Source organism: Zosterops lateralis (assembly GCF_965231275.1).
Source record: "Zosterops lateralis genome assembly, chromosome: Z".
Classification (NCBI taxonomy): domain Eukaryota; kingdom Metazoa; phylum Chordata; class Aves; order Passeriformes; family Zosteropidae; genus Zosterops; species Zosterops lateralis.
Genome location: NC_139800.1, coordinates 13,024,362 through 13,048,635, shown reverse-complemented (window position 1 = coordinate 13,048,635; position 24,274 = coordinate 13,024,362). Strand labels below are relative to the sequence as shown.

Sequence of the window (24,274 nt, the reverse complement as noted above, 5' to 3'; positions counted from 1 at the left end):
AAAATGCTAGTTGGCATGCAAGGAAATAAAATAGCATGTTGAAGATTTCTAATGAAAAATATTGCCCAGTAAAAATGAACCGAGTTAAGGTTAGAGTTTGAAAAGAATGTTTTCTTTTTCTCTTGTATTTGGAAGCAAAAAGTTTACATGTGGTATTTTAAAAGATGATGTCTGCCTTTTGTGTCAGGCCTATAACTTAGTTCTGTTCGAAGTTCTAAGTGTATTTGAGCAACCCTAGTGCATATTGATCCAGTCAAATAACTATTGCCAGCCTTTTTTAAAGCAGTGTTTAAAGAAGGTTATGGCCTTGTGAACAGTAGTCTTTAATCACCACATCTACATGTTTTTGTTCTTAAAATCAGTGTCAGCTGTTACAGGTGCAGTTTAGGGTGCGTAAAGATGCAGCCTGCAAGATTTCAGCTGCAGCTTTCCACTTGCCACAGATACAGGCTGTTATGCTTGAAAGATTTTTCTGTGGTCTTTGTTTTGCATGAAAACTTGAACCTGGAAACCTTGTTTGTTTTTTGTTTTTTTTTTTCAAATGCAAAATTCAATAATGCCGGCATGATGCAAATACGCATTTCAGTTTTAAAACGTATTGGCTTACTTCAAGAAGGCTATAGAAGAAAATGCAGTTGCACCTAAAGCTTCAAGCAGAGTTTAGGCTACTCTGGCAAGGAAGGATGGGGAGGGTAATTTTCAGTGTTTTTTTTTTGTGGGAGAGATCTTCTAATCAGTGCACTACAGTGTGTTTTCAGAATGTACTGCAACACTGAGCTGGTGCTCTGCAAGAGACATAGCTAATTTCATGCCTTTATGATATTGGATAAATCATGCATTTTTCATTAATTCCTCCTTGTATTTTAAATTAACTGCTACAGACCTGCTCTTTTTCTGTATCCTCAACAGCCAAATTCCGGTGAATTGGACCCATTGTATGTAGTCGAAGTGCTCCTGCACTGCAGCAAAGACAGTTTGAAAAACTCTGCTACTGAGTCTGCCAAGCCAGCCAGACCTGATGAGAGAGGAGAGATGCAGGTTTGTTACATGTGTTTATTCTGAGAAGTTCCTTTCTCAAAACCTTTTTTCCAAGCCATTTGCAAACTATGATAAAAGAGGGACTGATGAATTTAAGGAAGAGAGAATCTATACACCTAACTCTGCCTTCTTAATAAATTAAAGTAATATATTTTTAGTAGTACGTTTTGACAAATGCTATTTTTTAGCAGTATCTTGTCTCTGGGAATAGAGTTCCTTTTTTATTTCTTAAAATTACTAAGGCTGGAGAAGATTTTCAAGATCATTGAGTCCAACCCTTGCACACCAGCATGTCACCTAAATCATAGCACAAAGTACCAAATCCAGTTGTTTCTTGAACACTTGCAGGGGTGGTGACTCCACTATCTCTGAACAGCTTCGCAAAACTGTATAAAATTAATGTTTGCATTATTTAAAGTCTTCAATTTGAAACCCTATGTCAAGACAAACAGTTGCAATTTTCAGATCAGAGGCAGTTTAATTAGTCTGCAGGTTTTTTCTCAGAAACTTCATTTAAACCTTGGAATTTAATGCAATATTGATTCTTTGTGGTGTCATGATGGTTTTCATACTTAGGGAGATGTATTTTTCTGGCTTGATGTTCTCTGCTAGTAGCATTCTTAGTTAAGTATATGACCATACTTTGTCTGGTTTGGATCAGAAGAGATGTTCCAGCAGGTGAGACGCAAGGTATTAGAAAAGCTGTTGGTTTGTTTTCAGTTGTAGTCTTTCTCCAGATGTAACTGCATTCAGAATTTTTCCATTTGGATAATCACTGCTCTTCTTTATGAAAACTTCAGGTCATTAGCTACATTTTCCTGCTTTCTCATACTCCTTTACCCAGTATACATCCTTGAGCATGAAGTTTTCCTTTTCCCTTGAAAATGTTTTCCTATGCACCAGTAACAAGAAGCATGTTTTTTACTGATTTGTGAGTTACTGCACTCTCTTCGATAGGTTGTTCCCGTCCTGGTGCATCTGGTCTCAGCTATCAGCAGTGTCCGACTCTACATTCCAAAAGACTTGAGGCCTATTGATAATAGGCAAAGTGTGTTGAAATCTGTACAGGTAAGTTCCACTAGGCTGTGTAAGGCACTCTGCTCTGATGGGTGATGTACTCTTGAACCGAAGGCAACTTGTTCTAAATAATTTTGTGTAAAGTTTCTGTCACATCTTCAGCCTTATTCTTTAAAGGGGTTGGAAGGCACAATGTATGTGAATTGTTTCTCCTTGTCAAGTTGTTTTAAACTGATCTTGACAACTGCTGAAACATGACATAACTTATATTGCAGCCTCCTGTGTCTCTATAGTTATGCCAGCTCATTTGTAAAATATAGTTTATTTTACTGTTACTAATCCTAAAAAAAATCTTTTTTCATCATTTTAGGAAGTACAGAAACGATTTCCTGATGGAGTGCCTTTACTAGACCCTATTGATGACATGGGCATCAAAGACCAAGGGTTGAAAAAAGTAATCCAAAAAATAGAGGCATTTGAGCATAGGATGTATTCACATCCTCTTCACAATGATCCAAACTTGGAAAACATATACAAACTTTGTGAAAAAAAAGCGCAGGTAAAGATACAAATAAAATTATTCATGTTTAGCTGCAGAGGGGGGAGGGAGTTTGTCTTCTTTCTTGCTTTTCTTTTTATTTGCAAAGCCCAAATCAACCCTTTTAAAATTACTGAATCTCACTAACAAAATGGCTGAGTTGGTGGCATGCCCTTCCCTGGTACAGACACAAAGTATGTCTGCAAAGAAGACTTCAGAGGAAATTTTTCAGGAATTAGAAGGCTATAGGGTTTTTTTTTTTTCGCTGAATAGACATAGCACAGTCCAGCATAGGAAAAGTCTTCATAGATAATTGATAATTATTAATATATTTGTCCAAACCTGAGTTGAATTGATGGGGCTTATTAGCTTGAGGAGTGTACCAGAGAAATCATTGTGCTGCTGCTTCCTAAGCAGATCTCAGCCTGGAAGCAATGCATTTATTTTGTATAGAGTTGTACACTCTTAGACTGAAATCAGTTGTGCATGAAACCAGCTCTCATGTTCCTCTGCTGCTTGAGAAAACAGTTTCTCCAGGAACCTTCACAGAAGAGAGGCAAGCCACTGGAGAAGTTCTGATAGCAGAAAATAATGTCTTTGGCTTACATTTCATTGAATAATTGGTTAGCCAAGACTTAGACTGGGTCTCAGAAGATGAGCACTCATTTCTCAACAGAGAATCACTTCTTTGTCTTTCTAGTATGAGCTGGTTTGGTTTGTTTCCCACTGTGGGTAAATAGCTTTACTTCTCAGGATTACCAGAGGTTTCAGTGGGTAAATGGAGCCGAATTATTTTACTATTGTTATTATTAAATTTGTTCTAAACCTTCCTCTTAGAAGACTTAGGCAAGTCAACTGGTCAGGTAGCATGTTCATATACCATTGTTCTAAGGCTTTCATGTAAATTAAATTAAACAAGGTCTTTAAAACAGTTTCATCTATTAAACCAGCAAGGTGTAATTCCTCTCCTTCTGCCTCCCAGATTGCTATGGATATTAAAGTAGCAAAGCGCGAATTGAAGAAAGCCAGAACTGTCCTGCAAATGGACGAGCTCAAATGCCGCAAGCGTGTTTTGAGAAGACTGGGGTTTGCCACGTCTTCAGATGTGATTGAGATGAAAGGACGGGTTGCTTGTGAAATCAGCAGGTAATTGGCTTCTGTGCAAACTGTTCATTGTTGTGGATATACACTTTATTGTCCTTGCTAAAATTAATACTTTAAAGTTTTGAGACCTTTAGAAAAAGGGTTCTTCAGAGGCCGTGTTCTGTGTAATAAAGGTAGTATACTGATTAAAGCAGGATAAATAGAGGTAGCAACTTAAGGACAAAATACAATTGATTTTAAAATTAAAATGTGTACATGAAAATGCCAAAACAATGGCTATTTTTGTGCCTGGCTTAGGTAATAGCGTGTATTTTCATTTAATGTCGTACACTGCATGAAGGGAACATCTTGATGGTTGATGTTGAACCAGGACTGTTGGTACAGTCACTCACAAATGAGTGTAGCAATGATTGTCAGCAGTTGCCAAGCCACGGACAGGTTGGGAATAGAGCAAAACTGCTTCCATAGGAATCTGTGAAGATTCCTATGCATTTTACTGTAATATATTTATCAGGTGTATATCTGCTATATTCCTTGTCTTACAGGTAAGTTTTGAAAGCTGCTATCAGTTTGTGTTTGATAGCTATTTGCCCTGCAAAATGAATCAGAATTTTATCTACTTCCTGTTTGGAACTGTTTGAGTTACACATCTCTTTCAAAAAAAGTATGCTTTGTTTTTTCCCCCATCCTATGCATTTTTTATAAACTCTAAAAATACAGGTTTGGCCTTACCAAATAAAATACTTGTTTTATTCAAGTAAGTATGTTTGGATTTTGTATCCACATCATGCACTTACTTTTATAAATTTTAAGTCTTTATTCTTCAAGTAAATTAAAGGAACTTTGTTCCTTTCTTCAATATTTTGGAAATACCCAGTTGAATCTTTTCAAAGCAGCAGCAGCACTAGTTTTAATCCTTTTTGTAAGTTGCCTAACTCCCTGGTTCATTCTGATCTCTTGATATTCTGTCTGATAGAAACTGACTAAATCAACTATTCATACTAACTAACTTGTGTGATCTGTCAAGAGAGTTTTATTGTAGTACAATAAGTGCTTTTAGTTTCTTTAAAAATATTGTTGCAGTCTCTTATTCATTTCTATACCCCTTAAAAGGCTAATTTTTTTGTGTGTATGTGTATTTTGGCGTCTCTGACAGTAAAATTAGGATGCTGCTGTTTTTATCCATATCCAGTTACCTCACAAAACAGATTAATAGTTCTTCATTTAAAAATTGCATAATGGTAAGTCTTTCCTCTAAGCTTCCTTTTCTTTATTTTAGTGCTGATGAACTACTCCTGACAGAAATGATGTTCAATGGTCTCTTCAATGACTTGACTGCGGAACAGGCAACTGCACTTCTCAGCTGTTTCGTGTTTCAAGAGAATGTGAGTTACTTCTTCAGTTCAGGAATTCTATTGAATTCCTGTCTTCATTCATTCCTGTCTTCTAACAATGCTCTTTTTAATTCAGTTGCAAAAATTCGTCATAACAGTATGAGACATTGCACATTTTTTATCAGTTCCTAAGGTGTTTGACATTGAACTTAGTGAAAACATTTCAGCTTCAGTGCTAAAGTCTCTTCCCTTATGAGCAACATGCCAAAGGCTGTGTTGAATTGCAGTCTTTCTCTTGCAGTGAAGCAGTATCAGTAGATTCTTAGCATATGTGCTGCTGTTTATGCACGTACACCCCTCCATATAATTTAAAATGTAGAATGATTAACTCAATAAGATGCTCAACAATAACTGCACCCTACACTCTGGGGTGAGCATATATTTAATTCTTAGATGTGTCTGTTACTTTACATGGTCAGTGCCCTTGACCACTGATCAAAATGGCAGTACCATGTGGAATTGATACCAAAAAGGCTGATAAAATCAGACCGTACATTTTTAAAAACAAAAGCATGGGCATTTAATAATAGATGTTACTGTTTTCCCACCTGCAAGCTCTACACAAGGTTAGTATCACCCCAGAAAATTAGTAAACTTCATATGAAATATTTTTGCAAGTAGCTAGCAAGATGTATCACTCAGGTGGATTTTAAATATGGAAAAAAACCATTAGCAGCAGATGCTAACACATTCCATTTGTTAGTAGAATGGAAACTGAGTTAAGCCATTGTTAATTAGAATATTGGGATTCACTCAACAATAGTACTTGAGTCTAAACAGCTAGGGCAGAAAGATATTCCTGTATTTTGAGAAGCCATGTTTTCATGTATTGCCACTGATGCTTAAGTTATTAAAAACATTTTGTGTTCTTAAAGAAAAGCTTGTCACTATAAAAGAAGTTAATGGCAGCTCATTTGTCAGTTCAAAAGTATAATACAGCTTTATGGGAATTTTGGAAGTATCCAGAAAGCAGGTGCTGCTTTTCATAATGTTGGTATACTGTACAGAAAGATTTCGTTTTCTGATTCAGTTTGAGGAACAAACATTTGGGGAATTCAGTAATTTTAGTGTTTGGTAATAGGTTTGAGAAGTTACTGGAATAATTTAAGATGGCAGTATCACACATTGAACTTCTGGTTTTGCATTTAATTTGGTATAGAGCAAATGTATAGGAGCACTTGAGATCATTTAATGTCTTCTCTTTCAGTCCAGTGAGATGCCAAAGTTGACTGAGCAGTTGGCAGGACCACTTCGGCAAATGCAGGTAATGAGAAATCTGTCTGAGCTCAGGGTTGACGTTAATATGAGCAAAGCTCATGAGTGATGCATAATAGGTGCACAGTAAAGACCTAATATTGGATCATCAGTGAATTCAGCTGGCACTGCATGTGATTTTGCAATGTGTAATAATACGTTATATGGTTTGCAAGAAATCTTTATGCTAATTTATGACATGGCTCTTAAAGTTTTATAAGCTTGCTTGCTACACTGTAGATGGTTAGTGCAGGCAGACTTCATGTAAACAGTGATTTACTTTTTGGTTCTGAGTAATTTCACACTAAAAAGGAAACCTCATCCTGTAATGCAGTACCTAATAATGTGCATGTCTTTTTGTCAGTTAAATTCTTACTCTGGTTAAGATTTATATATTATAAATATGTTTTATTTTAAAGGAGTGTGCAAAAAGAATTGCCAAGGTGTCAGCAGAAGCAAAACTGGAAACTGATGAAGAAAATTATTTGAATTCGTTCAGACCCAACCTAATGGATGTTGTGTATACATGGGCAAATGGAGCTAACTTTGCTCACATCTGCAAAATGACTGATGTGTTTGAAGGTAGGCTGATCAGTTGTTCTTTAAAAGGTATGAGCTGGTAATCCTACAACAGGAATGGTAATACTGAATAAACTTATAGTAAACTCAGATGTATTCAAGCATCTGTATGGCTAAAATCAAGTGGGGAAAAAACGTTTACTATATATATTAATTTATACTTACACACTGTTGATTTAGAATCTAAGATTTTTTAAAGGGGTATCTCTGTATTCTAAAAACTTTCTATAAAACCTGGAAATTCTAAGCATTACAGCAAAATTTAATGCTTATGTTTCCTAGTTAAAGGGAAAAAAAAACATGTTCCAAATGCTTGTCACCAGGAAGTACAGCTCTTGAACTTGTCCTCATTATAGTTGTTTTTTATTTTTTTGGTATAACAAATTGGTATAACCAATTCCTCTTGCTGACTTAGTGATGACAGAAGTGAGAAGTGGTAACCAAGTCTCTCTTATGAATAGGTTTGCACAGCAGTGCAATAGAGATAGTTGCAAAGCCTAGATATAACGTATCAGGAGGATTAATTTGGTTCCTAAAATTGGCATACTAGAAACTGCCCCTTGAGGAAGAATACTTAATTTTCACTTCGTAAAAGTACGGTGATTTACAGTTCTGGTATTTTGTAAAAACAAACCATCCAAATGGCTGTCAAACAAGAATGAAAAGATCAAACCAGAATGAAAAACCAGCCTGTTGGAAGTTGTGAAGACTAGGATGGATGCACCAGTATCAGAAGTCTTCCTTTTTTGAAATTGTTACTGTCACTGCTACTTCTTAAATGCTATTTCTTCTTCGCAGAGGTCTCCAGATTCCCTTATAACAAGGGAATTCATGTACATAATTGATGCATGTAATCCAATGCATAGACCCATGAACTTTCTAAAGTTGCTTTTGAGTAACACAAATCCTGGCAGTCTTTGCTTCTGCAGTCAGCAGATTCCTCCTATTTCAATGAGTATCTAGCCTTCCATTTGCTATGGAAGCACCCTGAGTATGTGGAGCACTAAAGCAGCTGGCCTGTGCTGACACTTGGATGTTCAGAAAACACTGGGCAGTAACATTCTGTTTACCATAATTGTACTAAGTCAGTTTTGTTCTACTCAATAGTGCCAGCTCCCTCAAAATTAGATCTTAGTGGCCTGTTTTGAGAAGGTCAGCTCTTGTAACAGGGGTCAACGCATGCTTCTTCCCTTAACTTTCAGTAGGCTGGTTTACTGTGCTTTATCCAAAAGGAAGGGAAGCACTTCAGGCATTCATTGTTGGTTATGTGTACCTTAAATGGATTGTGCTGCTCCTGAATCCCAGAGTAGTTTATCTTATCCAAATAACTGCAGTGATTTCAAAGAAAATCAGAATACAAAATAAGCCTGAGTGGTCCAAGAACTAGTGTGTTTGCCACAAAGTGGAGGAGCATTGATTTGCTAATGAAAATGCCTTGTCTTTAAGCTGAAATGTGTGTTGGGAAGAAATAAAAATAAGAGCAGCTTTTTAAAGCCATTAGGAATGAACACCAAACTAAGTATCCTATCTTTTAACTGCAGACCAACTCCTGCTTTATGGAAGTATGAACAATAGTAATTCATTTAAAAATTGCAGTAAACAAGTACTCCCTGGAATGGCTGTCAGGGTCAGCCTTGTAAATGGAGATGAGCAGGATCTTTCACAGCTGAGCCAGGGCCTGCCACAGTGCAGCAGAGCCGTGCTCAGGGCAGCTGCCCACAGGTCACTTGTGTTGGGGTGTGCTCTGTGCTCAGTAGCCTGTCTGGGGGGTTTTCCATCTCATATCATTGCAACAGGTTTTACAGACTGCTGCTCTGACACAGACTATTCTCACTGTAGAAACTGACCTGGCCTAGTGAGGCCCTGTGAATGGTTTTTAGAAGAGAAGCATTACTTTATCATATCTCCCTTTCCCAAGAGCTTTGAACAACATTATTTTCATACTGATTTTTTTTTCTCAGATATTATGCCTTAAGGGAGTAATAGAAAGGTTGTACAGACCAAACCCCCTTCAGTGCAGGGACATCTTCCCCTAAATTTGGCTGCTCAAAGCCCCATCCAACCTGACCTTGAATGTTGCCATGTATTGAAAGGTCACAATAAGGTCTCCCTGGAGCCTTCTCTTCTCTAGGCTGAACAACCCCAACTCTCTCAGCCTGTCCTCAAAGGAGACCTGTTCCATCTCTGATCATCTTGGTGGCCCTCCTGGACTCGCTCCAACAGGTCCATGTCCTTCCTGTGCTGGGGACCCCAGAGCTGGACGCAGCACTGCAGGTGGGGTCTCATGAGAGCAGAGGGGCACAGTCACCTCTCTTGCCCTGCTGGCCACACTGCTTTGGATATAACTGGCTTTCTGGGCTGCAGGTGCACATTGATGGGTCATGTAGAACCTGTCATCCAGCAGCACCCCCAAGTCCCTCACAGCAGGGCTGCTCTCAAGCCCTTCATCCCATGTTTACCCAATAATACTTATTTTGCCTATAGCAATTTTGACTGTCGGAGATGCTGCTGGAGGAAACGACCAAACAGGATACTGTTTGCTTGTGGCCAGAAGAGCAGAAGCATTTAGGGTTGTTTTGTGACATTTGTAGCAGTGACTTGGGCTGAGCTGCGAGGAAAGTTCAAAGAGGAGATAAAGGCATACTAAATCACAAGTGGGTGTTGGGTTGCAGTGTAGGAGCTGTGGCAGGATGCTTGTGTGCATTATTGTAGCCATGCAGTGGAGTGGTAGAGTGGTCCATGGACTCTTTGAGTAGCACAGGAGTAGTGAGGTAGATCACTTACTGTTCTACTGCCTTTGCCAACTAAAAACTACGGCTTATAAAAAACAATCCCAAAATAGATCTGTGGTAGTTCTTGAAGCAGCAAAGTCGTGAATCTCCTAATGCTCTATGGTTTTTGAGGAAGTCTTAACAAGTACTTAAAAGAAAAAAATCAGCTAGGAATTACTCAACAGCCCAGAAAGTAGTGTGATTGGGTATTAGTTAGAGACTGTAAAGACAGTAGAAAGGACAAGCATTTGGAAACAGCTTCAAGGAAATGCCTCACAGAGAAATTTACTGTGCAAACAGAAACTAAGTTTAAGACATTTGGCTTCTAGATAAATTGAACAGGGTTGTAGCAGGAACTATTACTTTGAATCATTCAGGACCAGTTACATGATGTGGCACAAAGTTTTCCCTTGCTTTTTCATACAGGTAGCATAATTCGTTGCATGAGACGTCTAGAAGAACTGCTTCGGCAGATGTGCCAGGCTGCAAAAGCCATTGGGAACACAGAACTGGAAAATAAGTTTGCAGAGGGTATGTATTTCATTTTCACAGTAAATGAAGCAGTTTTAGAAGAAAAAGTGGTAAGAGGAAGGGGCTGCACAGGTAGTGAGGGTTGAAGGTGAATAGTTTTGTAATGTGAACTTCTCTTGTTGACTTCATAGTAAACAGCACCATTGCTGTTATCTTTGCAGATAACATCTTTATTACAAAGTTTGACTTCAGGGGTGGCTAAAAATGGATGTACAATGACTTCCATTTAATACTTGTAACATCATGCTTATAACTGTATTTTAAATTGTGGTTGGTCAGTTCAGACTCTTAGATTCTAATTTTTTTTTTTTTTTTCTTCATAGGGATTACAAAAATCAAGAGAGATATTGTGTTTGCTGCAAGCCTTTACCTGTAACAGCAGATGTCTTCCAGAAACTATATGACATGATGGAACAAATTCATCAGTGTCACACATGGCTTCCATATCAAGTAATTCCTTTTAATGGTGTTTACTTAAACCACAGTTGATTCGACAAGGCATGTACAAACAGCAGTATATGTAATATAACTTGTTACAGTTTTCAATAAAAATTTACAATTGTAATAGCTTTCTTTTAAGCAAGAGCTTGAACCAACTGAAATTTAAAGTTTAGATGTACAATAACTGTGGCAGATGTTACTATATACACGTAAAGTGAGCATCCAAGAGCAGCAGCAGTCCCTTAAAGGCAATTACTTATATTACATAGTTAGACTTGTGAAATTGTTTCCTTGCAGAGCAGTGTGTACGTGATGTGGGTCATTCTTCATGGTTGATGATTGCTCCCAAAGTGATTTCCATTTGTTGGAGTCTCATGTAGGGTTGTATGGGAATCTTCTTTTGGTTGAAATGTACATCCTCTCACTTTGAAGAAGTCTGACACATACACAACCTAAGTGAACAAATTAGTGTTAAGTGTTAATTACTGTCACATTAGTCCTGCACTCACAAGTTTCTGAAACAAGGGCTCTGCAGCAGGCAAATTCTGAAATGTAATGTAAATGATGAAATGTAATAAAATGCTTAATCAGTTTAAAACATTAGAAAATGGCAGGGAAGTCTTGTACAGAATTCAGACATGTTCTTTCAATAGCTTTTTCACCTTGCCGTTGACCATTTAGCCACTGATGGTTTAAGCCGAATTCAAGGCTTGTGCTAACTAACTGCTGACTGCCTTACCAGGCACTGCTTCATTACAAGCCATAGTTTGAACAGCTCTAAATGAAGGAGCAAAATTCACATTCTGAGGGCCCACAATGCAAGTTTAGCTAATTTTATTTTCTGTAATTTAGGTGGAACAGGACAGATGGTGCTTTAGCTGGACCCAGCAGCTGTAAGGCCAGCTCTACCTATGTAGTCCTTTCCTGCAGTCCTTTAAACATACCACCTCACTTCTTCACTGCTAGGAGACATCTCCCTCCCTAAAGACAGGTGGTTGATCAATTCTGCAGCTTGCTGTCTTCCACGGCTGATTTCACCAAGTCCCAAGCAGATGCGCTGGGCACAGTGCTGCATGGAGTGCAATAAGTGAGAAGCCTCACATGGTCCCTTCCCTTCCTATATTGTGTCTTCCCCTCCCACTGCGACCCTGAGCACTGCAGGACACTGTCCACGGCAGAGAATACAATCTCCCACCACACTGGCAGCTGGCTGATGATCCAGCACACTGCTTCAGCCACAGGCCAGGGGAGTTTCAGCTTCCACTTAATCCCAGATTCCCTCAGTTCAATTTAGTGATCTATGTGCAGTTGCTGTGCCACTATGCTCTAACTTCAGCTTGCTGCTTTTGGAAAGGAACTCATCAGTTCTTTCAGATAAGAGTTTGAGGGTAGTGGTTGGTGCTAGTGTATATTTTAAAAAAATCATTTTCTGACCTTCCAACTTTACTCTGTAATGCTACTTTCTACTCTTTCTTGTATTACCAAGCACCTTCTGAATCATCTAACATCCTTGACTAAACTTGTTTTCCTAATAAAAGTGTCCTCACCTCTTTGATCTCTGTTTCTTAGTCTCTGAATTCCTTTTCTTAGAAAAAGAGATGGGACAAAAATGAGGAGTAGGATTATGCCAACATGTAGCCATTTAGTAGCAGCTAATACAGCATGTACAATTTCCTAGATGTGTTTTCTAGATTTGTTTCGATTATTGATTGCAGCTAGCAGACAGCTTTGTCTTGAACCATACCCTTCCGACCTGGGGAAGCTGACAAAGCATTTATTTTGGAGGTGGTTCTTCCCAGCTAAGCCTCAGTTCTTGGCAACTGGATCCTTCAGTATGACCTCACTTTGCTCCCATTGATCCAGAAGTCCTTCCCAGGGTTGAATTAGCCATGGGACTCTGGTGACACCTACTACAACTGTTGTCACTAAGTCAGCTGGGCCTGCTGTGACAAGTTCAGGCAAGTGTCTGTTTCCTGGGATAGTTTTATGCTCATCAGTACAGCCAACCTTCACAGATTCCTTGTGAACACATTTTTAGTACTAGGAGTGTGCACAAGAAATGGTGAAGGGTTTTATTTTCCCATCAGACTGAGAAAACACACTGTAAGGTGGCAAACAGACAATTTGGTGCTCTCCTTATTCCTCAAGGCCTTTTCCCTCCCTGTTTACTTTGGACAGAGTTCTCTGCATTTGCACTTGAGATTTCAAATTTGGCCAGAAGCAAAAAGCATGATTTATACATAGAGGCCTACATGCTTTGCAGTTACCATTTCCATCTTAGTTATTTGAAAGGCTCTTGGCGTAGAAACAATTTAATGTTGTCCAATGTCTAAAACTACCACTTATCTCACTTCCCAAAGTACTATTGCTACACCCAGTTCAAGGAGTGGTTTCCCTGCTTCAGCATTTTTTGAAGCATTAGAAATACAGGTTTGCTTTCCTCTGAACACAGCTTACAATTCTGAGGTGCTGTTCATAAAAGCAGCATCCACACACACCCACCCCTCAGGAATTACTTACAATGAGTATAGCTACCACTGCACCCTGGATAAGTCCTGTTAAAACATCACTCCAGTGATGCTTGTAGTCCGAAACACGTGAGAGACCCACGTAGATAGATGCAGAAATGAGACCAAATTGTATAGTAGGACGTACAAGTCTTGCCCAGTCTCCTTTCATTCTTGCCTGAAGATAAAGCTGAAAGAAAAATAAAAATAAGTTACAAAATGCAGAAAGCACAGAAGCAGTAAAATTGTCTTGGGTCTTTTCAAAGGGCTGATTGAAATTTTATTGAGATAATCACAGCTGTTCTTGGTGCTGTAGCTATATTCCTAAGGCTTCCAAGGTAGAGTTTGATGGTTTTGGACTTTAATTTATATTTAACACCATGATATTGTTCCATTTGTACCAATATGACAAATGAGTATTTTCAGGATAAAGGTCCTGGTAATACTAGAGCCACTTAAGGCTTTAAAAGAATCCAGTGGAAGTCAAAGCAGTATTTTACTCCTGCATGAACTATGGGTAAGCCTTATACAAAATAGTTTACATTTACTATACATAGAGCTGACAAGTTTTTTTAACTTCATGCTCAATTCCAGTCACCTTTAGTATTATCAACTTTAGCATAGCATTGCACCTGTAGCTAAGTATCAGAACTAATTTGATGCAATGATTGCATTTCTCAGTTGTCACTGGTATACTTCACTGAGCTGTGTTCTTCTTCCTTTTCAGCTCCATATTCACCATGTTATCACTCAGGTTGATATTCCCATGTATTTTCCCTCCCTTCAGGTCTGCCTTTGTTGTGTACATCTGTGTTTTTGATGTATCATCTCTGATTTGCAGTACTTATTACTTTCCTGTCTAATCTAATCCAAGACCCTGCCTTTGTTTCTTCTCTGGTCTGTCTAGGATCTGGCTGTCTACATCTGTCTGGCTCTCTAGTTTCTCTGAATTTACTCTGTAAACATAATTGAATTTATTCTGACACTTAATCCTATCACCAAAAAAAGCACCACAGTTACTGCATTCACTGAGAAAACAATACATTTGGAAGTTATATTTAGCATTTCAAGTACATCCTCTCAGAGACACCTCAGAAACTTCAGGGCAAGGACAAAACCTTAGCTGGCAGTCTTGAGAAATGTAGAAACCAACACACATGCATCAGGCACCACACCAAACTCCTGGTAAAACCCTCCACTGCCATCTTCAAAGGCCATGGCTGACTTTGAGAAGCAGTACATTTACAATGTAAATATAGGCACAGAGAAGACACTGTAGATGCAGAGGTGATACTTTCCGAAGTTAAACATTTGGGGAATGTTCCTGTTAGTAACTTACATCATAATTTTGGCATGCTGACATTTTCAGCTATAAATGGAGCACCAAAAACATCAACCCCATCCATAAACAGTTTTCACTATTAGAAAGGTCAGGGTAGAATCAGACTCTGAAGAAGCTACACCTAAGCCTAAACTGAAAAGTAATTTTCCCCCTTCAAATAACCTGTCTCACAAAGTTCTTTTAGCAAAAGGTGTTTTAATGGACTCACAGAGATGATACTACTGGATTTACCAGTAGAAGAACAGAACACTACAAAGTGCTCAGTGGAGCAGAGGAAGGTTAAAGGAGCCCATGTTGGTAGCCTTAAAGAATTCGCTGATGATTTGATACTGCCTGTTCTTTGCTCTTTCCCTATTCCTACTTAATTTTCCTGAAGGCAGTTAAAATACCTTGCTGCAATGAAGTTTTTTCCTTATAAACATTTTTGGAAGTTGGCAAAGGGTGTATAGTCATAGTAGGGGGGAAAAAAAAGGCAATGCAACCCTTTTGCAGATATGTGAGGAAACAGGTTTATTTATGAACACAAGAAGAAAATGGGGCAAGGCATGCAAATGCCAACTGGAAAGATGCCTGCCCAGTGCACTGAATGATCAATAAAGCAATCTTTGCCCTGCATCAGACAAGAAATTTGGATTTGACATCTATATGAAAGCTTGATTTCTGTACTGTACTTGGAGAGTATGCTCCCATCAGACAAGATCTGGAGCTGTTCTATCAGCTGCAGAGCACAAGCAGTTGGCTATAGACTTCATGAATTCTAGAGGATTCTTCACATCCTCAGCTCCTGTATCTGTACAGGAAGTGGAAAAAGGCCTTCTTGCACCTTCTACTAGCAAATAGATTTACATTGGTATCATTTCTCACCCTTCTCATACCTAGTGTTAGAACACAGATAAGTGTTAGGCTGACTGTTCACCTCTGTGTTTAATTTCAAAAATAGCAGGTGTCATTCTGGTTAGAGTTGGGGTTGGGGTTGGGGGGGGGTGTGTTAAATTGGAAATAATTGCTTATTAACCAGCTGCTGCAATAGCAGATGCCATGTTATTTTTAAGCAGGTAACCTCAAACTGATATTACTTTTAGTAGGCTCAGAGTTATGCTCCCCCACTAAGTTTATTCCCACTGCTGTGACCTGCTCTTCAGAAGACAACAGCAACATGTCCAGCTGCAACAGGCCATCAGGTCCAGGCAGGAAAATAAAGCAGCCAAGGAGGAGCTTTTGCTGATGGTTCATTAAATGTAAATTAAGGTTAATACTGGAAGTATTCCCAACTTACCTTTAAATAGTATTAGCCCTTATGTACCATTTAAACGCACAATATGGAGATGTCCCAACCCCACACTGCCTTAACTCTTGCTACTATTTTGACCTTGTTTACTGACAGTGCAATGGCTTCATGTTGTTTACAGAACCTCCTCCTTCACAGCTACCTCAGGTTCCTTTGCTCCTCTTCAAAGTCATTTACAGCATAGCCTTAGAGAAAGAGAACAGAAGCAAATCCCTGTCTCTCCACTCAAGCCTCTTTTCTAGAAAGGAATGTGTTTTTTAAGTAGAACTTGGGATGTATAGAAGCCACAGGAACTTTAGGAAATCTCATCTGGTTAATACTACTGAAATGCCTCCTGCCAGCTTTTCTTATATTGCTGAGAATAAATTTGTGAGTCTATGAACATAGCAGGAGCATCCCAGGCTGCTCTGGTAGTGACCCTCTCCTGTCAGCATTCTGACCATGCCAGCTTCCCTCCACACTGTTCTGAGCGCTCTGATCCTTCAGCAGTTGTCATTTAGCCCTGCTCTATTGCTCTCCACTCCCCCATCCTGCTGTTTCTTGTGATTGTTTTGTTCACACCTTTTAGAAAGGCAGAGATTTATTTAATAAGACTTCTTTTTAATGGGATTAAATAATCTCCAGGGTTTTTTTCCTACTAGTTTACTCCATAATGAAAATATGTTCTCTATGCCAAACACATCCTGAACACAAATTTCTTCTTAATCTATGGTCTAGTACTTCATTTCTAAAAATACAGCAATGAAGAGAAACTCACAGCTACTTTGTGGCTTCTTGCAAGAAGCCACAGACATGAATGGAAGGGTCTCTGCAACTGGAGAATTATTTGCTACACCACATTTCTAGCATGACTTTTGAGCATTCACTCTTTCATCAGAGCAGTATTAATTTACATAAACACATGCCTACCTAATTTGGAAGTACAGTGACTTGTGTTTCCTAGATGGACTTCAGGACATGCAACCATGTGGCTTCACAAGGAAATTTCCTAACAGCTAACATATTACTTCTCCACTTTAAGGGCACAAAATTCTTTTAAATCTACCAAAACCTACTCAGTTCACCAACAAAGATCATATTTTAGATATTTAGTTTTCAATATTTGAAACTCCTTGGTTATTTTTCATTCAATACTTTATCCTGTTTTTCCCAAACCCGATTATACAGAAATTCTGTACTGCAAAATAATTTTGCCTATTAAGGTAAGGGGGATCTTCCTGCACTTGTTCAAGAATGGAAGTTAAAAGGAAGAAATTGGGAGAGGGGAGGGATTGTGGTGGTGTTCCTCCACCAAGCAATAATATTACTTGTATCAATTGATTCATTCTGATACTTTTCAAAAATGGATTTTCTCCTGATACTAAAAGGCCGCAGTAATTGCATTTTCTTCAGGTGTCCTGTCCTAAAGAACAGAAGCAAGGCACACCTTCCCTTTAGAGATATATGTTTTCACTCTTATTTCTGTCTCTCCAACCCTAACAGGCTCACAGCATCATTAACTTAAGAGCAGACCAGTGAGAAAACAGTTTCCAAGACAGAAAATTCCCTGTGACATAGAGAAATGAGAACACTTCTCAGTTTGTCCAAATACAAATAGTAAGACTCTGGAGACAAAAAGGTGCAGAAAGTCAGTCCTCATGAAATAAATACATACAAGTTTCAGAAGTGAACAAATAAATGGCATTTACTTTACTTAGCTTGGCATTTACTATTAGTCATGTCTTACTTTGGTTTATGGTATCTGCCTGAGCAGTAAGGAAGAGCCCTATGGCATTACTGTTCTAGGAGGCACAAAATACTACTGTGGTTATAGTCAGTATTTGGATCCATTATTGGCTACCGTTAGGAAAGCTCATACTTCAAAGCAAGTCTGCTGACCCAAAAAGTTCCAAGAGCCACAAACCATAGGGATTCTTCCCAAACCAAGAAGCTCTGATTTAGGAATGCTTAAGCACACTCAAGTACTTGTTTTGTACACAAGTATGTGGTTTGCTTTGGGATTTCAGAGGTGGAGGGAGTAGATACGGAGCTACTGTGTATAGGTGGTTTTGTTAATGAGGCAGGGGTGGAAGGAAGGGAAAGCACAGGAGGCACCAGTGTTTTGAAGTCTCCAGAAAAACAGCCTTTGCATAACTAATACAAAAAAATGGGGCAAAATTTTTCAGGAGTTCTGAGATTAGGCATTAACAGCTGAGAATCCAGGCACATTTGTAAAAACAGGAAAATTCTGTTTCTACAGATATCCCAGGGACATCCTTACAGGACACAATACCCCTTCTCCTAAGACTGTGAAGTCTTCCATTAGAAAGTTGGGCAGATGCATAGAGTGCCAAAGTAACTATTCACCTTCCAACTCCATCAGTAGGTACACACAATCACCCTTCCCTGAGGAGAAGGCAGTGCAGCAGTTAGAGTACTACACACTTGTACAAGACACAGTCAGCATCTGAGCATCTTTGATAAAAGCCCATATTAAAATATGATCCTCCAAGAGAATGGACAAACAGACCTTCAGGCTAGATCCTTGCATAATGTTACAAAGCAAACAAAACCAAACATTTAGACAGACACACAGATAAGTAATGATCAGTCATCCCTGTTCTGGTCCTGTTCAGCAATCCAGACACCTCTTCCCTGCTCAGACTAGGGAACAACACAGAGAAAGGCTTCCTTCAGAGATTCTCAAAGTTTTCTCCTACATCTGTAATGTTTGCAGAACAGTTCTTCCCTTTCTGCTTGTCATGGGAAACTTGAGAGATGCTTTCATATAAAAGCTGGTTTGTATAAATGCTGTTACTAAAATAGCTTTGTGTAAGATTTATTAATCCTGTTTCAGCTAGCACAAACTCTGGAATTCAAGGAAATGTAAGAAATCTAGTAAACTGTTGAAAAATTGCAGTTCTAAGCATAAAACAGCCACAAGATGTGCTGAGAAATAACCCGTCACATACAATCTTACATTTATGCAAATATTACATAGAAGTGCAACAGCTTATTTTGTACCTGGAAGACTGTATCTATGAATAAACACAGACCTATAGGCATCAGCCAACAAGACACTGCCTGCAAACCAGAAATGTGGATAATGTCTCTCCCTTGTACTTTTAAACACAGCAGGCTCACATCCAAACAGAGAACTGTATTATAAAAGGAACAGAGAGCTGTAGAAGAATTTGTAGGTCACCCATGAGCTGAGCTTCTCAAAAAATATTTAAAAGAATAAAAATAAAGCAACTTAAGATTTGATGCCTGTCAATGCATTTTGCCTTTTTAATGAGATCACCTTTTCATAAATATATATTTATGATTCCTGGTAAACCTGCATTATTACCTATATGTCCTTTAGTTTTATTTTGATTGGGCAGAAAATAAAAAAGAAAGAAGCAATAGTTCAAAATTATTCTTCCCCTTCCAGTGAGGGAAAAGGATATAGGTCTGCAGTGACCTCAGTGTGGGGGTATGTCTGAGCTGCTGCTCAAAGGGATGGTACATCCCTATTACTCTGACCATGTATGTATCCCCTCTGATGTTTGAGCAGCCCTTCAGGAAACTGATCTATTGGAGAGCTGAACTGGGCAGGGAAATTACTGAATTAGGGAGAAAAGGCAGAGTATGTACCAGTCTGGGCTCTTCAAGATAGCTGCATCCTGTTGTCAAAGGCAACTTATGTCCAAGAGCTGCCTCCTGAGCAATGGGCATAGAGTCCTGTTAGTAGTAACAGCTCAGCTTTCAATTCAGTATCAAAACAATAATCTGTTCTAAACAAATACTACTTGTCCAGTGGGCAATGGTTTTTTTGGGTTTTAATCCTGCAGCTTCAATTTGGCTGTACATTGCCAAAATAATTTCGCATTGACATAATTTTTACCATAGAGCAGGATAAACAGTAACATTTTATTCCACTGCAAATTGGAATATAACACTTACCTCTATTCCCTTTTCAAGGGGAAAAAACCCCTTGAAGTTAGTATTTTAACCTTTACCAGAAGAACTAAAGCACCACAATGTATTGCTTTCAACTCAGTCCTAGTGGAGCCACTTCATAATACTGGCATTACAACTGGTGGCCTAACTTCCAAGCAAACCATGGAGAAATCCATTTTCTTTGTTTGTTTACCATAAAAAGTCTAAATAACAATATTAAAAGAATACTAGGAACACATACAGGTAGAAGCACAAGTGCTTCCATACTTGAGCCTTGCAGCTCAAGTTACCCTTTATTTTTTCATCTGCTGAAAGTAAGACACTCGATATTATGCACAGCATAGCCAAACAAAGCATTTTCAGTAACACATGTTTTTTCATTAGTTTTACAAGACTAGTCCTCAACTTTCATGAGGGCGGGAACATAGTTAAGACACTTCTGTAGCTGTAGTAAACAGCATTTAGGAAAGAGAAGAAAAAACTGCTGTGCAAACAGACATACCTAAAATGCTATGCTAAAGAGTCGTTTGAGTACTGTTTCACTCAGCTTCTCATCCCAACATAATTAAGATCAGTGTTTGAGAGCAGAGGTTGACTGGCAGGTTTGGGAGCATGAGTACAAAAAGCAGCCTAAACCCTGCTTTCACTTGTGTTTATCCTGTGATCTCTCTGCAAAAGAAGGCTGTGAATCCCAGCCACTGAAACACCAGTTGCCCTCCTGTTCTCATCTGTAATTCCATGTGTCCTTGGATACATTAAATGTTCCCAATGACTTGTAGGAGAGCCACTCAAGTTACATCGTGCAAGATTCATCCTCCCTGTTTGTCCCAAGTATAAGCAGCACAAACATGTTGCCACCCCCAGAATAGCACTGCTATTGGCAGAGTTTGTGCAGCTCTACTCTTCATCCTGGGATAGGTGCCGGCAGGGAAGTGCCCAGGCCAGCTACAGCCAAGGCTGATCCTGTTACAGCAACATAATCCTCAGAGCCACACCTATTTCTGCCAACTGCCAACAGTTGTGGTAGATCATTCTCACTACTGATGGCAGCATGCATTTAGCATTTTAACTTACTAAAACTTTTTGAACATACTTTATTTGAAAAGCCAAAGCAAAAACTGCCTGTGGCGTCTCCCCCTCCATGGCCAAGGTGCCAGTTTGGTCCCATGGACACTGCTAGAAGAGGTGTCCCACTTCACTTGCCCTCCCATTCTCCAAACCAAGATTAAATAGTTTTGGTACCAGACAGGCCATGCCAGCTCTTTAACTATGAAAAAAGAAAGGAGCAGCATGGGGAGAGGACAACACAGATAATTTGGGATCTATCATCTATTATTAGGTCACTGGATTCCCACATACTGTTGCGGTCAAACTCCCTCTAGCTTCCACACAAAGCTGCTGTTGGCAGAGGCTCTTATCCCAGAGATAACAGCTCTGCTCAGACCCAAACTAACCCATCTAGCTGTGCCAAATGAGTCTCAAAATACATTCTCCACCATAATCTCCTAGACTGACAGTCTGCAGGGGTTTTTTTCCTGGGGTTTCACTCATTCTGCCTTAGGAAATGTAAGAAACATAACTTCAATCTGGAAGTGGGCAGAAAACCCAAGCTTATATTAGTGTAGCCAGACACAATAGCTTTTTTACAGCTGCAATGACTTCTGTACTGTGAGAACAACAAGCGATGTATACTGCTGTTGATTTAAACAGATGGATAATAAAAAATACATTTCCATGCAACAAATCATTAAGGAAGAGAATTCAATGACAGTGAGTCATCACGTGTTTCTGTGTGTGGCCCCTGCTATGAGATGGGATGCGCAGCACAAGATCATGTTAAAAATTGAAGGGTTTTTTTTCTCCTGATACCAGCAAAGCCATGCAGTCAGGACTTGGATAATTTCTTTTGTAAGCAGAAGAAAGGAATACTCCTCAACATAATTCAGACTCTTGAAGAAATCCAAATGTCAAGTCAAAGTCAAAAATGTCATAGAATCACAGAATTGTTTGCCTTGGAAATGAGCCTTGAGATAATTTGAGTTCACCTTTAACTCAGCACTGCCAAGTCCACCAGTCATTTTTGTCCCCAGGTGCCACATCCACACATCTTTTAACTACTCCAGAGATGGCAACTCCACCACTCCCCTGGGGTAGCCTGGTCCAATACTTGGCAATTCTTTCCAAGAAGAATTTTTCCCCAATATCCAATCTAAACCTCCCTTGGCACAACTTGAGGCCCTTTACTCTTGTCTTATTGCTGGCTGTCTAGGAGAAGAGGCCCATCCCCACCCGGCTACAATCTCCTTTTAGGCAGTTGTAGAGAGTAGTAAGGTCACCCCTGAGCCTCCTTTTCTCCAGGCTGAACCCCCACCTCCCTCAGATATTCCTCCAAGGACTGGTTCTCTACAGAGTCATGGATTCACCTGACACAGCACATGCATTCAGCAGGTAACTTCTCAGAGCAACTTTCTGCAGTACACATACAAGCACACACACTACAGACTCCTCCAGCCTCTCCAGAAAGCAGCATGCTAGTGTCTGGTTGTGATTAACACAGCCTCTGGAGTAATGCCACACGTTGATGTCCTGTTGGTGACTCAGCTCGTGGCTGCAGAACATGTGCAGGGTGCAAAGGAAGCCAACATCAGAGTTCAGCAAATGAACAAGTCATGAAGTGCTGCAGGTTTGGCTTGGAGCCAGCAGCTGCACTCAGCCTTGCCACGCAGGCAAGAGTGTGTTGTGTGTTTTCCTCACCTTCCTGCACTAGCTGTCTTTTTGAAGACATCTGCACTTAATTTGGTTTCTTGGTATGCAGTAAGGCTGTATTAACCAGCAAGACAAAAACATACTGCACAGGAGCCATTAACCTTCTTCAGACATCCCTACAATGGCCTCATGGTAGTTTCTAAATGAATAATCGTATCAGACAGAAGGAAGTACAAGTCCAATCTCCACAAAGCCTCTTATTTTTACTGGGCAATATAGCTCAGCCAGAGACAAAAAACAGGTGCAGGAAGAGACAGGGCTCTGGAAACTCATTGACTAATTAATGAAAAACAAACTGATCTCCAATGAAACAGTGCCTGTTCAGATGTATCTTAGAAGAGTTAAAGGCATTTGCACACCTCTAGTTTAAAGATGTTACTAAGCAAAGCCACGTTTTGCAGTTGCTACAGAACTGAATGAACAGAAGGACAGCTCTGAGCACAGCAAGTGTCTGAACCAGGACAGACACAAGGCCATGATTTGTGGTATTTTGAAGTAGCTTGAATAGGAAAGGTTTAATCTGACTTGCAACCTGCCCATGTGGGAGGGGAACTCATACACACAAAGCCCCAAGACAGCCAGGGTTCCTAATTTCCTCTTCAAGAGTTCATAATGTCCTCTTCCAGACAAGCTCTTTTACATGGATTCAAAAGAATATGCCACAGGCACTCCAGAAAGCATTATTCAAGCCACATGAAGGAGTAACTTCAAAATAAAGAGTTCTTTACTTTCTTGCTAAAGACTGATTTTTTTAAGCCTAGTAGGTTAACTAAACAAGGTCTCAACTCCAGGCTGTTCAAGGCCTCTTCTACTATCTTGTATGCATCTAGAAAGTTGTACTATCTAATGTGACCTATTACCTTCAATTAATGAGTTGAGAATTCCTCCTGACCACCCCTGTTTACCCAGGCTGCACCAAAATGTACCTCATACACACGGGACAGAGGTTAAAGCTCAGACAGCTTCAGGTCCCTGACAGACAACTGCAATCCAATCAGTATAAGTTATAAACAATATACATTGCTACACACCTACCAAGGTCTTTCTTATCACCAGGTTTGTCTTCTGTGAGGGGTAAGTATCATGTTTTCATGTTGCTCAACAGCACCATGTGAGAAGACATTGGATTAGAAGGGTGTGACTAAGCCCAGAGGGGCAAGTCAGTATTAGGGTGTTCTCTGTATAGCAGAAATTGCTTCACTGTACTGTGGAATGAGTGGGTTTGAGTTTGAAATGCTATTACGAGTGGACCCATATAATTTTGGAGAGTGCCAGTCATAATGAGCAAAAACACTTTATTGTTTATTTTCAAAAACCCAAGCAACCGACAGGAAGTCATACCATATTCTAGTCAAACCCGGGATATAATACTTTTATGGCCTCTTTTGTTTGCATTAGATAAGACCAGGGGAGAAAATCCAAACAGGTTTAGCCATAAAAAAACCTACACGATAGATCAAAACTGAACACCAAACTTCTGAAATAACTTTATTTTAAAAAAAACCCAAAAACATACCTACATCATACTGAAGAGCCACCCCTTTTGTGTTAGCTTAGTTTGAACACTTGGTTCACTCACTGTGGATGTTATACTATTGCCAAGAAAGAGTGAAAAAATTAAAAATGCATGAAAGACAAAAAAGCAAATTGAATCTGAGGTCTGCAAAAATTGTGGAAAGTAGATACTATGTTAGCAACTTAAGTCCAGGGCTAGAGTTTAATTTTGCAACTACATTAACAACAAAATTCCATAAAGTTGTTAATGCCTTCTGTGTTACTG

General features: G+C 39.3%; 2 protein-coding genes across 3 annotated transcripts in view; one reads left to right on the top strand and one right to left on the bottom strand.

The window, feature by feature from the left end:
- Positions 1–10,933, top strand: part of MTREX (Mtr4 exosome RNA helicase) — a 41,275-nt gene extending 30,342 nt beyond the window's left edge. The window contains exons 19-27 of the mRNA XM_083883213.1: positions 910–1,038; positions 1,996–2,106; positions 2,426–2,614; positions 3,576–3,739; positions 4,977–5,082; positions 6,299–6,355; positions 6,765–6,927; positions 10,122–10,226; positions 10,550–10,933. Of these exons, the coding sequence (XP_083739339.1) occupies positions 910–1,038; positions 1,996–2,106; positions 2,426–2,614; positions 3,576–3,739; positions 4,977–5,082; positions 6,299–6,355; positions 6,765–6,927; positions 10,122–10,226; positions 10,550–10,602 (1,077 nt within the window). The 3' untranslated portion in view covers positions 10,603–10,933. The remainder of the gene's footprint in view (positions 1–909; positions 1,039–1,995; positions 2,107–2,425; positions 2,615–3,575; positions 3,740–4,976; positions 5,083–6,298; positions 6,356–6,764; positions 6,928–10,121; positions 10,227–10,549) is intronic.
- PLPP1 (phospholipid phosphatase 1) overlaps positions 10,666–24,274 on the bottom strand; it is a 62,409-nt gene continuing 48,800 nt past the window's right edge. For both annotated transcript variants that reach the window (XM_083883215.1, XM_083883214.1), the window contains exons 5-6: positions 13,188–13,364; positions 10,666–11,119 (exon numbers count right to left, since the gene is read on the bottom strand). In XM_083883215.1, coding sequence (XP_083739341.1) covers positions 10,994–11,119; positions 13,188–13,364 — 303 coding nt within the window. In that variant the 3' untranslated portion in view covers positions 10,666–10,993. The remainder of the gene's footprint in view (positions 11,120–13,187; positions 13,365–24,274) is intronic.